Raw genomic sequence first — 14,907 nt, forward strand, 5'->3', positions numbered from 1 at the left:
GGGCATTATACATTATATTTACAGAATACATTTACATAGTTATAGACATTTACAAATGGCCATAGTATCAACGAGCATTTCATTTAGCCTAGCTTTAAAAACATGCAGAGGAATGAGATTGCTCAGTTTCAATTCTTGCTGAAGATTGTTCCAAGCAAATGGAGCTGCGCACATAAAAGCTGTCTTACCTAAGACAGTCCTTGCTCTTGGCACATCTAACAATACTACATCATGCGATCTCAGACAATAGCTGCTTGCAACTCTCTGTGTTATCAGAGAGCAGATATAATATGGGAGTTTACCCAACAAAGCTTTATAAATAAACGTGTACCAATGACTGATCCTCTTTACAGTAAGTGATGGCAAACCTGCCTTGGCATACAGGGTACAGTGATGAGTAAGTGCTTTACAATTTGTGACAAATCTCAGTGCGCTGTGATAGGCGGCATCTAACTTGTTCAGGCAATAGGCAGGTGCATTCATATACAACAAATCACCATAGTCCAGCACAGGTAAAAAGGTCACAGAGCCTTTTCCTGGCTTCAAAAGAGAAACAGGACTTGTTTCTGAAAAAGAAACCTAGTCTAACCCTCAGCTTTTTAAGCAGGTTATTGACATGAAGTTTAAAAGTAAGACAATCATCAAGCCAGATACCAAGGTATTTATAACTGGTAACCACTTCAAGTACTTGTCCTTGCATAGTAACAATATCCAAAACAGGCTCTGGTGTCTTTTTAGCTTTTGAAAATAGCATTACCTTGGTTTTATCAACATTTAAAATAAGCTTAAGTTCAGCAAGCTGAGTCTGAATAATGTTAAAAACAGCCTGTAATTTAACACCAGCCTCCTTAATGGAGGGACCTGCACAATACATCACGGTATCATCAGCATAAAAATGTAAAGTAGCTTCATCCACATTTTCACCTAAACTGTTGATATATATGGAGAATAAAAGTGGACCTAAAACAGAACCTTGAGGAACACCATTAGCAATGTTTAACCGCTCAGAAGACAGCCCATCAAAGTGAACACATTGGGACCTTTCAGAGAGGTAGTTCACAAACCAACCCACTGCATGGCTGGATATGCCAATACTGAGTAGCCTCTGCTTTAAGATGCGATGATCGACGGTGTCAAACGCTTTTGAAAGGTCAATAAATAGAGCTGCACAACTCTGCTTATTGTCTAAAATACTCGTAATGTCATTCACCACTTTCATTGTGGCAGTGATAGTGCTATGTTGTTTTCTGAAGCCTGACTGATGTTTAGACAAGATATCATTTTTACATAAAAACTCCTTTACCTGTTCACTCACTAGGCGTTCGAGCACCTTCGCCAGAACTGACAATTTAGAGATTGGCCTATAGGTATTTAAAATAGTTGCCTCCCCTCCTTTTAGTAAAGGCAAGACATAAGCTGACTTCCATACTGTTGGAATTGCATTTGTGCTGAGGGAGAGGTTAAAAAGAGTAGTAAGAGAAAGAGCAATAAAATCTGCAGCTATCTTTAAAAAGAAAGGTTCTACGTTGTCCGGGCCAGCCGGTTTCTTAGGATCTAGCTTAGATAAGGCTTCATGAACAACATTGACAGTAAAAGGAGTAAAACTGAAAGGGTTTTCCAGACCACATTGTTCAGAGTCACGGATTGGGGTGTTCACAGAAGCAGAGTTAGTCACAGAATCAAACATAGAACCGCAGGACACAAAATGCTCATTAAAGCAATTTAACATAGTGGCCCTGTCCGATATAGTGCCAGATGCTGTGGTAAGGCACAGAGGTAGCTCATTACGGATCTCACCGGTGGATATCGATTTTATTGCTTTCCAAAATTTCCTAGGATTATTTAGGTTTTCTGTGGTAACTGACAAATAGTACTTTGACTTAGCACTTTTGACATTTGAAGTGAAGCTATTCCTTAGCTGCCTAAAACGCAGCCACTCTACCTCTGAGCCTGATTGCCTAGCCTTTGCCCAGGCCTTGTTTCTCTCATGAAGGAGACTGGACAGCTCAGCAGAAAACCAAGGATTGTCTTGTCCCTTTACTCTAAATGTACGCAGGGGTGCATGTCTATCAATGATCTCCATAAAACCAAGATAAAAACAAGACCATGCGGTTTCTGCATCAGCACACAGATCGATTTTACCCCAATCAAAATCAAACAGATCATGCACAAAACCCTGCTCAACAAAATGTTTTTTGTCTCTCTTAATGATAATGCGAGGTTTAACCTTTTGGACCTTAGTGTCCCTAATTGTGGCTACAACACAGTGATCGCTCAGATCATTTGCAAATACTCCCACAGATGAATATTTATGGGGAACATTAGTTAAAATGAGATCAATTAGGGAGGATTTATTAGGGGACTTAATATTTGGGCGAGTAGGACTGTCAACAATCTGAGTAACATTCAAAGAGATACAAAGGTTTTTTAAATCCTCTGACACTGCAGTTAACCAGTCCCAGTTAAAATCTCCAAGTAGCACTATTTCCTTGTAGTCTAGTTGTGATAAAATATTTGCTTGTGAAGACAAGGAGTATTTGACAGCTGAGGGGGGTTTGTAACAACTCATTACCATGACCTGTTGACCTTTTGCCACTTCTATATTTATGGCTAAAAATTAAAATTGCTTACTGATCGATTTGGAAACTAATGTGGTTACACTGAACTTATTCTTAACATAAATGGCAACGCCACCACCTTTATTAGGCCGGTCGGTACGATACACATTAAAACCATTTAAGGCAATGTCAGAGGCCAAAATAGATGTGTTTAGCCATGTTTCTGATAAGACAATGACGTCAGCGTCAGTCGATTTTGCCCAGATACGGACAAAATCTAGTTTACCTAACAGACTGCGCACATTCAAGTGGATGAAACCCAACCCAGACCTAGCTTTAAAATCAGCAGGAGTAGCGATCTGACTACTACTACTGGGCGGACCAGGGTTAGGTTGTACATTTCCTGACAGTAATAACAACAAAAAAACCAGGCATCTTTTCCTCTTAAACGACACAAATACATTGTCATCTAATTTAGAAACACCGGAAAAGTCTGCGAGAGTGTGATTAGAGCTTAAGAAGCAGTCCTGAAGAACCATCATCGCAGGAAAATAAAAAAGACAAACATATTTTGTCGAGCAGATTGACTGTGACAAGGCAACCGGTAATTGTTTGAGCAACACATCCGAACCTTTGCAGGGGATGCCCACTGCGGGTGGCAGAACAGACCTGAATCCAGTAGTCTTCTCAGAATGACTAGAGATCTTCTCATAGTCCAAAACAGTTAACAGGCACAGCAGAATCCCGATATGGGCCATTTTCCCAGACCAGCACACAGTATCCGCGATGTTCCTGGAGCAAAATCAGCACATCAGCAAAAGACAGGCGAAAACAGCAGCGTGGAAGTGCTCCGGTCCCTCCGTGGTATCCCCGGGGTGAAAGCAGGCCTCTGCAACAGCAGAACCAGGACAGGTGGAAAGCAGGCCCCATCGGTGGTAAAATCCTCCTCCACACAGCAGCACACGCCCGGTGGAAGCAGGCCAAGCCCGAAGCGTGGATCCACTCCGTCTCTCAGCGACGACTCTGGGGTAAAAACCTCTCCAGTACAGCCGTATTATACAGGTGGGAGCAGGCCTCCGTAGATCGCAGATCGCAGGCAGCAAACAGGTGGAGCCGCTCCATCTCTTCGCGACGAGCAGGCCTCCCTAAATCGCAGATCGCATGCAGCAACAGGTGGAGCCGCTCCGTCTCTTCGCGACGTCTCCGGAGGAAAAACACCTCAGTACAGCCGCACTCGACAGGTGGGAGTAGGCCTCCACAGTTCGCAGACAACTAAAACTACTACTTGTATAAGCAGGGATGGCTAAAAGTTTGTAAGCAGGAGAGCTAGATGCTGCTAGATGCTAACAGATGCTAACAGATGCCAGATGCTAACAGGTAAGTGCGAGCCTGTAGAAAAAGAACTAATTGTGATGCAAAAGCTAACTTACTAACATAAGTAAGTTACCTCCATGGAACAAACTCAGAGAATTAATTAAACTGCAAAAATGATACGTTAACTTTAATTAAATGTATTATGTCAACAGATTTAACCATATTGGGTGGTGGAAGTGGAAAGCAGTTTAAATAAAAAATGGTATGTTCAACTTAATATTATTGCTTTCAACTAGCCTAATACAGTTATGTGAAATTTGTTGACATATACAATTAATCAAAGTCAACGTTATCAGTATACAGTGAAGTAGGAGGCATTTTGTTGAGTAGTTGTTAAACTTTCGAATTTTAAAATATTTGCATATTCAGATTTTTGACTTTTCAATTAGGAAGAAAGAGTAGATGTATTTTTAAGAACATTTGGCAAAACAACATATTATCTTAGTATGTTTAAGGTCTTTAAACATGTGTGGAGGGGCTCTTTAAACAGTTCAACTTGTAGAACTGCATGTTCTTTACTTCCAGGGTCCCATCGGACTCCCATAAGAAGCCTTACTGTTCTCTCAGTGAGCTTTGGCTCAGTGCCATGGATCAGATGGCATTAGCACACTCCACTGACCGTCCTTTGTTGCCAATGGTAACTGAGGATAGTGATCTCTCTCACAGTTTGAGCGCAAACCACCTTGACTGAGCACAGTGAATGCTGTATGTGAGTGCATGCTGCTGTGTGTGCGTCATGATCACATACGTCTGAGCTTTTGTTTGCGCACACATTCAAGGTGTGATGCAACTAAGGAAAGGTTGGCTTGATCCCAACAACAAAGGAGGGGCAGGGCTGTCAGGTTGCTATTGTTATTATCTTGCATGTCAAAAGAGCAGCAGTGGGCAGGTTAATGAAGATGAATAGCCGCTTTCACACCAAGTACTTTGCCGTACTTAGTGCCGGCACTTAGTGCCCCGGCACTTATGGCGCGTTTCCACTACAGCGCGGAGCCCCGTTTAAGAAGGCTGTGACGTCAGCGGCCCGCTTTTGGTTGCGTTTCCACTTGGCATAAAATCGGGGTTCTAGGGCCAGGAACAACCAGGCTGTGACGTCACTCTCGACTGCTGATTGGTCAGAGAGAATCGTCGCATATACATATATATATATATATATATATAGCGAAGCTTGCAGCATTTTTATAAACAGCATTTTTGTTAACAGAGGATCAACAAAAATGGCAAAGAAAAGCACACCGTGGTCCGCCGAGGAAGTTACGACGTTCCTACACTTTATTTCAGATGACAAGATCCAGCGGGAGCTCGACAGGACAACTCGCAATATGAAAGTATTTCAGGAGGTCTCTACACTGATGTGCGGAAGCGGTTACTCGAGGACTGTCTTGCAGTGTAGGGAAAAACTGAAAAAGATGAAGAGTGAGTATCGCGTAGTGAAGGACAACAACAAGCCGATCGCTCCGCCTACACTGCGTTACTATAGATACTACCCCAGTTCCTAAATTGTAATGGAGACGCGCCATAAGTGAGACAGTACTAACGAGCGAGCCAGTACTAACGAAGTGAGCCAGTCCTAACGAGCGAGGCTGTGTAGTGGAAACGCGCCATTAGTACCCCAGGGCACTAAGTACTAATCGCGTTCACACCGGAATAAATTCCCCGAGGGAAGATTACGCAAATGAGCCGCTGACGTCACTTCGTCTTCTTCTGCTTTGGGTTTACTGGCAGGCCGCCAACAACTTTACGGCGTATACTGCCGCCTGAAGTCACCGGCCGGTAAATCGCCAGAACTCCTCATCTCCACCGCTCCCATGTTTTGTTTGTGTTGCCATAAGTTATTCTCTCTCCGTTGCAGGGTTTCCGCTAGGATTTTTTCTCACCGGTCAAATGTCCGGACAGAATTAATTTTACCGGACAAATTTGAAACTTACCGGTCATGTTTCAATAATAATAATAAGAATTGTGTAGCAGAGTTTCCGTTAGCAGGTAATTACGGATTAGGACCGGATATGCTGATGTTTAAAACTCAGTTAATGGGGATCGTTTTTATATTGCTTCAGTTTATAATCGTAACAGATCGGAAAAATTCAGATTAATTTTTCAATAAATGATTCCGCAAACAACAAACACCATAATTATTACATTCAAATAAACTACTTGTAGTAGATGAAGTACATTATTCAAAAATGTAAATTAACTTGAATAATAACACGGGAGAAACGGATCCTCTCTTTTCCTCTCTCCCTCCCTCTCTCCTGACAGCCCGTCAGTTTCTCATGCAGCTCACTAAACAGTGGGCGGAGCTTCAGGTGATTATGGAGCAGCTGATCTGATCTCTCTCTTCCGTCCGGTTACACTTCACTCGCGTTTATGTCCATATCGATCAGATCCAGCTCTCCTGATCGGCCTTTATAGAGAGCACAGATCAAACTATTAAGAGTGAATATCGGCCGATAATGATCGACGGCCGATCGATCGGAGCATCGGACATTTTGACCGGCAGGTTTTGAATTTACCGGTTTTTATTAAATTGTACCAGCTAAAAACCGGTAATTACCGGCTAACGGAAACCCTGCTCCGTTGGTGCGCGGGGCTAATGCTAATGCAACAAATACAATGGCGGCTTCACAACAATTTTCAGAGTTTTACGGGGCGTGGTTTGCAATTCGCCCAGCCAATAGAAATTGGTAATTTTTTGGTACCATCTCTCTAGTAGGCACTACAAATGGGGGTAAAAGTTCCTGGCACTAAGTACTCTTTTTGGTGTGAACGCGACATAAGGGGTACTAACGGAACTAAACGGGAAAAGTACGGGGGGGAAAGTACGGGGGGAAAGTACTCCGGTGTGAACACGCCCAGTGATGATTGAAGGCTTATTTTCGTTCTAATAATTTACTGCATGTTAATCTATCATTGTGATGGTTATACCTTACAAACATCCAGAAAAACCAGCCGGATAATAATAGAAACACACCTTTTTGAACTGGTGGAACAGGATTAACCAGCAATGATTCCTAGAATAGTAACAGAATCAGTTTGCCCTTTAAACAGACTGGGGAATCGTGTTCTTCCAACAGGGATGGACAGATGTTGTTTGTTGGGAATGACGCAGTCAGTGACTCAATTGTCCCCAACTGAATCATTAATAAAGTGGCCTAAATACCAAAGATATAACCCCCTTTCGCTCCAGCTTGTGATTAGCCACTCTTAGCCTTTAATAAAGAAAGCCAAAGGGGGTAGTTGATTTACATTCCTCAGTTGGGTCAGGGGACTCTAGTTGCTCAGCCCTCGAGGCAGGACAACTGCCAACGGACCCCAACTCACCCCCACACCCAGCTACACCATTGACATGAGAAACATGTCACATGGCTGCCTTGACCTCTTGTTTGCTTTACACCTGACTTGTGTCTTTGAATCCTGTTTGATCAGGTGGTACTCCTTGTTGTAAAGCTAATGCAACACTTAAAAGGGTTTCTGTTGTTGTGTGTCAAAGGAGAACCCACCGTGTCTCTCTCAGTTTAACGGTATAGCCTACATTTTGAGATCACTGTTTAAACTGAATAGCTTGGAATCAGCAACTGTAAAACCCGTATTTACATAAGTGGCAGCTGCCAGTGTGGGTTTAGCAATCCTCTTTATAATACTGCTGAGCGTAGTAACTCGAAGCCTGCAGTAAGGTGTATCCAAATCCGTGCATCGGTGACGACAGTGTCATATTAGCACGACAAATCCAGTTCTAATTTAAGCATGAACCTCAACATCATTCGGTTTCATACTGGTTTAGAGGGACACACTGAACTGCAGTTTGTCTTGACCAAGTCCTTGGCAAAAATAATATATATGTTTTTAACCCCAAACTGTGTTCAACAAATCCCCTTTCCCACATGCACTTTAACCCTAAGATTACCTAGACATTACCCAGAGAAGGTGTACAACCTGAGAATGCATATGACCGTATCATTGCGATCAGATAGATAGCAGACTTTATCTTGCCAGTTCCCTGGTACAAAGTCTGGGTAATATCCAATTCAGACTGAGTGAATAGAACAGCGATTCACAGCCAGTTTTGGCGTGTTGATGTTTCTATAGCGACTGGTGCAAAACCAGAAGAAAACACACTTTTAAAGGCTAAGATAAGGTGTATTTTACACAAATATACAAGCGAAATGTGTATAGGAGAGCAGACAAGATTCAGGAACTATTTTCTGTAATGTCCATCGGTGAAATTGGGAGTCAAATTAAAGGAACGACAAAAGATTCAGTTGTTTATGCCCAAATTACACTGGATATGTGTTGTTATGCCAAGCCTCCTGCCCACTCTACCAACTTGTTATTCTTTCACAAACCAAACGGAGTATTTCCAGTAAATGGGATCGCTTCTAACACAAACAATCTCTTGTTGTGCACTACATGTGTGACAAGCTAGGTCCAATGTGCAGACCTTATTCTCCAGATTTTGTCCAGAGAACTGTAATATCAAAAGATCTGCATGGTCATTATGAAACATTTTTGTACCCCTTTAGTAAGAACCAGTTCAATTTTTCTCCTTTTGCTCAGGACCTCAACTGTGATGTCCTCCTCACTCACATTCTTTACATTTGTTTTCAGTCACACAAGCTAAATGTGGAAAACGGCAAGATCCAAAATTACACTTTTTAATCTCAACAGATATAGTTGAGTTTGTTGGGTAACACAGTGTAACTTTTGAGCTTAAAGTCCTTTGGCAATATAAAAAAAACCACATCTTTATTTTGTAACAGCACCCAGCAATGCCTTCATATCCTAAAATGTTCTTCGGTTTACTGTGTACTTTGTCTCAGTATTGGACCAGGACTGGCAGATTAGCAAGAGAACCGGAAGTAGAATTTACTGGAAGGGAAAAATGCTGTGTTTTACCATCTATTGCAGAAAACCCTTAAATGGTGCAGATATCTCTTTTTAACGAGATCATGTGAACTCTAATTTCACCCAACAAATGGCTTTAAACAAAACTGGCTCAAACACCAAGGAGAAACAGAAACGAGACTACTGTCCCTAAATAAACCAGAATCTACGTCCTGAAATCAAAAGACCTGCATCAGCAGATATTTTTCAGTTTCAGCTCCACAGCTATAAGTTTCTTATAGTTTCTTTGCTGTGGTTCCCACCTACGAGACAGGAAATGGTACATTTCTCACCACACTCTTTCGGGCTAACTACGTCAAATGCAGCTGTGGTTTCTGTCAACCTACCACAAGTGGAGTTCAATTTACAATGAAATAGCTGAGTTGCCAATTGTTCTTCCCCTTCCACCTCTTCCAGATAATATGCTGTCATGTACGAGGGTAGTTGCTGTGAGACATAATGGATGACATCACTTATGCAAAGCTTTGTGATCAGTTTACAGGAGCTAAAGCTAACAGAGACCGACAGGCCCTGCAGAGTTCAGATCAATTTCATTCGTGTTGCATCTGTAAAGCTGATCTAATCAACATAGGGACTCCAGGGGATCTCATTCAAAGGGGTGGGTCGTACCAATCACAGCTTGAAGAATTAAACCTCATTGTGATTAGAATAACGGCCTGAAGGGGAAGGTGTGTTCCCCACTCGGTCGTTTCTCTTCATACCAGGCCAAAACACCAACAATACCTGAGACAAAACACTGACCTATTTCTGACGGGAAGCTAAGACTAAAACGGTCTCAGGTTGGCTTCCCATGAAACTCCCAGTTACATTAGAAGTGTTATGTAACACAAGCAGGCCTGCTTCTCAGAAAAGCAAGGTTGTGGGGGCACAAGAGAGATAGGGTATATAAACAGTGTGTCTGCACACGTGTTAGATTATTTCACAGTTGTAGATTGGACAGAGTTTTAGTTTGATAAACCTGTTTGGTGAAACAAATACCTAATGCCCTAACCTTATGACCCTTCATACTGAACCAAGAGCACAGTTAACATTCTACTTTCTAATTCAAACTCCTGATATCCCTACTTGGAGGTAATAACATTAGTGATGGGATTGAAATGTCAAGACAACACAAGATGTCTTAATGGTTTGAACAGGTTTCCGTTGGTTTTTTAGTGTTGATTAATCCTTCAATTCGTTTTTATAATGAATTTCTTAGTCTAGACTCTAGAAGATTGAAAAATGTTTTGGGTTGTTAACCCAAATCACAGGTTTTGGCCTTAGCGTGGAGATATTCGTGAATTGTTTCCCCTTTAATCATCTGATGTCACCTCAAATTCAGCCCAGTTCATTGCTTTGGTCTAAAATGTTGTGCTGAGGTCAACGTGACATTTTAATGAGTTAGTTCTGTGCATTCCAAAATGTCCAAGATGTTTGGATTACGATATAAAGCTGGAAAAGGCAATATATTTGAGATGCTGGAACCAGCAAGTCTTCAAAAATTCTGCTAGATAAATTACCTTAATTGCAAACGACTTCTAACAGCCTGTTGATTGATCCATCAACCACTTCAACAAGATTCCATTATAGCAGTACATTTCATGGCAGCACTGTCACCCTGCCTAAGCCAAGTTAACCTGGTAGAGCAGGCCTTCCCATATATTGAAGCTCAACCTTTTGCTTCATATCCACCCTTCTCCCCATTTCCAGTGCTCTTCTGTATCTTCTGTAGTCAAAAAGAAAATCCTAAAATGTATTGTTTTAAACATTACCTGTGTTGACCATCCCTTATTTTAACATTCTGCTTTCCTGATGTGCATATTCATTTGGGAACTAAATACTGTAGAGTTAATTATTCTCTAAAATCTGATTGTTGCAGTTCTTTCTTCCCTGTATAAGCAGTTACAATGACTCAAACAAGAGACGAGATGCAATGCAAAAAGTTTTTTAATGCAGTAGGCTACATAGAGAGCGTCGACAAATTAGAAGAAAGCATTTTACATACAATGACTCCGAAGCAGAATACACAAATAAATAAAAAGGTTATATTTAAATGATCGGTCCCCATCCCCCTAATAATTTGCAGAAATACTTGATTCTACCCATGTGTCATCATGAACTGTGAGCGAGAGATTTTAAATCCATTTTGAATTCTCTGCTGTAATTAAAAGGATGCCAAAATTAGCTGTCATGAACTCCATCTCCCACAAGTCAATGCAACATCGCCATTGGTACAGACCTGCTGTAATATAAAGGAGATTATGAGCTTAACTTTAGCCTATACATGAGTGGATTGTGTTCTATACGGTACTCTGAAGCTTTGTGTGCTTCTCCATTGTTATCAACACTACACATTAGCACTTAAATGTAAATATATTATAACTTATTGGGCTGTATGGTTGATTCAGACACTGATAAGCTGGGGGAAGAGTTCATTAGCAAACATGTCTTCCCAGGTGCTCTCTGAGCACAGGGGAGAGGACATGTCGCTGAAAGGGGAAAGGGACCCTTCGTATCCGGAGTCGCTGTAGGTGTCCGCAAGACAAGCTTCCTTATCCAGGCCGCTGAGGGCAGGGGAGGGGGTTTCAGAGAAAAAGTCATCCACCTGACTGTGACTGTCACAGCTGGGGATGACCACTTCCTCCGGCTCGTCTTTAACGCAGACAGTCTCCTCTTCGAGCACCACCACGTCGATAACGGATAAGGTAGCCTCGTCGATATTCTCTGTGTCGCTCTCTGGGTCGCTGCACTGCCCGATGCTCACCTCCTCCACGGGCTTCGTGTAAATGTGGTCAAAGTGGATCAGTTCATTAAGGGCCTCCAGCTTAACTGGTGAGGCCCCCAGAGTCGCAGGTGTGGCGGGAGGTACTGGGTTCCCCCCTCCGACCAGCAGCTCCTCCGGCTCCTGGCACTCCTGCTCACAAGACTTGAGGAAAAGCTCTGGGTCAAGGATGTCCAGAATGCCCATGAGCAAATCAGACTAGTGAGGGGGGAGAATGGAGAAAAGATAGGAGATTAGCCTAGTTACCCTTGACCTGACTAGTGGATTTCTTAGAGACAGGATTCAAATCTCAAAACATGACTTTTCATTATAAAAGGAGACATCCATATGAGAGACTTACCTCATCGTCTGAACAGTCAGAATCATCTGAATCCATTGAGAAGTCTTCAGATTTAGGGACTGCTGGGCCTGCACCTGCTGCGGAGGCACACATAGCCTGAGTGCTGCGGACTCAGAAGACCCGATCCCTAAACCTGCGTCATTCCCGATGGATAACAAACTCTGAACCTGTTGTGAAAATGAATGAAAAAGTGTGAATTAGGGTAACTCCACTGAAAACACAATCATTATAAAACCAACCCTGCTTCCCCTCCATTACAACCAAATGGCATCATAATCGTACCTCCTCTTTTGAGTCGAGGGTATCCAACCCAAGTCTCTGTCTCAGTTCAATATTTTCTGTCAAAAGGCCGCTTGACTTTTCCCGAAGTAGCCTGTTTTCAATGTGAAGTTTCTGATTCTGCGGGGAGAGAACAAACAGATGTTTGAAATTGAAACTTGCAACTGGTTATGGGGAAGTGATGCATGAAGTGAACAAACCAACACTAGATATGTAACTGCAGTGTGGTTTTGCAATGTAGTTTAGTTTTTCTTTTGCAACACTAAAAACATTATAGGATGTTATACATTTATGGCTGGAAATGCCATTGTGTTGTGACATGGCATAATAAAAACATCTCAACAATGGTGTTATGCTCAAGACATATGTTTGACTTTTGGCAAATATAAAAGAGGAATAGCTACATCCCGTTTTAAAATGGTTTTTTTTTTACCTCCAGCTCTAACTCTATGACTTGCTGTTCCAGGTCTCCCATTTTGGCCTTTTTCCTGTCTCTGGCTGTCTGGGCTGCGACTCTGTTCTTGAGTTTCCTGGAGAAAAAAATTGACGAGTAGGGGGGGGGGGAACAGGAATTTAGCACACATTCTTTCCATGATGCTGACTAAGCCTCCTGACATGACTTGAGTTCACAGTACTGCGCAATCCCCGGCCATGTTGCTGCCACGCAGACATACCAGGATATCAGTATCCTGCTCAGTGACGGGCGGGTCTGCGGACAGTCAAATGTCTCAGATAGCACTTTGACAAGCTAGTTCAAAGTCCAAGGGTGATAAATGAACGACATGAAATGTAACTACATTATGGTGCTATTTAAAACTGCATAGCTTATCTATTTATATTAATATTGGGAGATTCAGCATTGACCTACTTTCTTTGTGCTGCGGTTTAAACGTCAAATCAAAGGGATCAATATCTTTGGGCGTGTCCCTGTGGTAATACCGTGAACAATGGCCGGGTTTGCCCTTTAAAAAATAAAGGTTTTAACCCCATACATAATGATATATAAAAGGGATATTTTTGAGGGACTAACCTGCGAAGTGCTTTTTCTTCTGGACTCAAGTGTGTGAGCCTCTGTCTTTTTCGTATGGGCGGCCCCGCGGAGGAGTTGGACTCTGAATCCGACGACGCCGGGCTGGAGCATGACGGTAAAACGACAGATATGGGCCGGTTGTAGACTGCCTGTGAGCCGCTAGCTGAGCTGCATTGTTTGCCGGAGATCAGGAGCACTTTGTGGGGCACTCCGGTGCCTGCTGTTACCACCACCATGTTGATATATCCTACTGGGGGTGCTGAAATCAGAATTAATCGGGTATTCAGTGGAACCCTTGAGGTTTCACTGCTTGCCTGATCACCGGCAATTCTCAACTGTTGATCAAGAAGGGCTGGACCTCCGGTCTATTTCTACTGTCGTGGTGAAAGCTGATAGGCTCCCTGTGGCTCTGACGCAACTTGTTTACGGCCTGTGATTGGTCGCCTTGCTGATGAAATTTGCATTGAAAGTTTCACTCTCAAATTAACCCAAATTCGTTTTAAAGTGTAATTTCCCCTCAATACTAGCTGTCAATTTCGGTTTTCAAGTCAACACTCTCGGCACCATTGTATGTTGTGAACCAGACATGATAGTTTAATAATAGAGTTAATTATGATTTCAGTGTATACTCAATGCTTATTTCAAAGAGTTGCATCAGATTTTACACACATAGACACGTTCAGTCCTCAGTTCAAATTAGAACACTATGAGCCTATTGTACTTTCACTGTATTGATTATAGAGCTATGACGTTGATTTGGAGTTTCCTGGATCCATTACATATGTTCTATTCCCTAAAGTAGCCCACTTTAAGTTGGTTGGTTTTTCACAGAAACTATCATATTGAGGTTCTAGATCGTTATGCAAGACAAAGTATGTAAAACAACTTTTTTCTTTTAGATTGGTTTAAACCTCAGTTTCTATGTTCCAATATGCTGTTAGTTGGCCTCTTTGAGACATCTCGTGTTCTCTGCTCTTTGTCTTGTACATTCTAGTTTCCTCATTCTTTTCTTTGAGGAAGTCTAATTGACTCGTAAAACAAGCTTTACCACTCTGATGGCTTTCCCTGAAATGGTTATTTTATATTTCCTGGAGATCTATTGTAAGAATGAAATATGTATCAATTGTTTTGTCTGCCAAAGGATTTTCTTTCTTTTTCCTCTCCACTGAGAGAGGTTTTAACCCTATTTAAATCCTGTAAAATTAAACAGTATTATTAGCACTAGATTGTGTTATTATCAGCAAGCGAACAAAACTTCATATTAATGCAACAGGAAACGTGGAAGTGAAATATATTGTTCAATGTTTGCTCTTTTTAAATGAGGAGCCTTGAGACATTTTTACGATTCATTTGAGCAAGTGTGAAGATAAATGTTCTGTTTGAATGTGAACAAAAAACAGTTATAATTTCTAAAAGTTTTATTTAATAACATTGACTTGATGTAAAATAGTTCTATAAAGGATGGTTTTGAAACTGTGGTTTGCTTGGCCTATAGATAAATCCATCACTCAAGACTCTAGTTTGTAGTTCTTTACTTCACAACAAAAACAAGCGGATGTGGTGACAGCGACCACACTGTTGCTCAACTTTAAACACAATAGGTGACATTTTCAGTTCACTACATGAAAAGCCTTGTGGTGAAAGATATGTATACATATGATAA

General features: G+C 41.8%; 2 protein-coding genes across 2 annotated transcripts in view; one reads left to right on the plus strand and one right to left on the minus strand.

Annotated features, from left to right (window-relative positions):
• LOC117552044 (coiled-coil domain-containing protein 60-like) overlaps positions 1 to 14,907 on the plus strand; it is a 70,674-nt gene that overhangs the window by 43,483 nt on the left and 12,284 nt on the right.
• xbp1 (X-box binding protein 1) lies at positions 10,743 to 13,602 on the minus strand. Its single transcript, XM_034225312.1, is given in 6 exon segments — positions 10,743 to 11,793; positions 11,936 to 12,019; positions 12,022 to 12,102; positions 12,218 to 12,334; positions 12,648 to 12,744; positions 13,245 to 13,602. Coding segments are annotated over 6 exon segments (1,191 nt in total). The 5' UTR covers positions 13,481 to 13,602; the 3' UTR covers positions 10,743 to 11,217.

This window comes from Gymnodraco acuticeps, unplaced genomic scaffold (assembly GCF_902827175.1).
Source record: "Gymnodraco acuticeps unplaced genomic scaffold, fGymAcu1.1, whole genome shotgun sequence".
NCBI lineage: Eukaryota > Metazoa > Chordata > Actinopteri > Perciformes > Bathydraconidae > Gymnodraco > Gymnodraco acuticeps.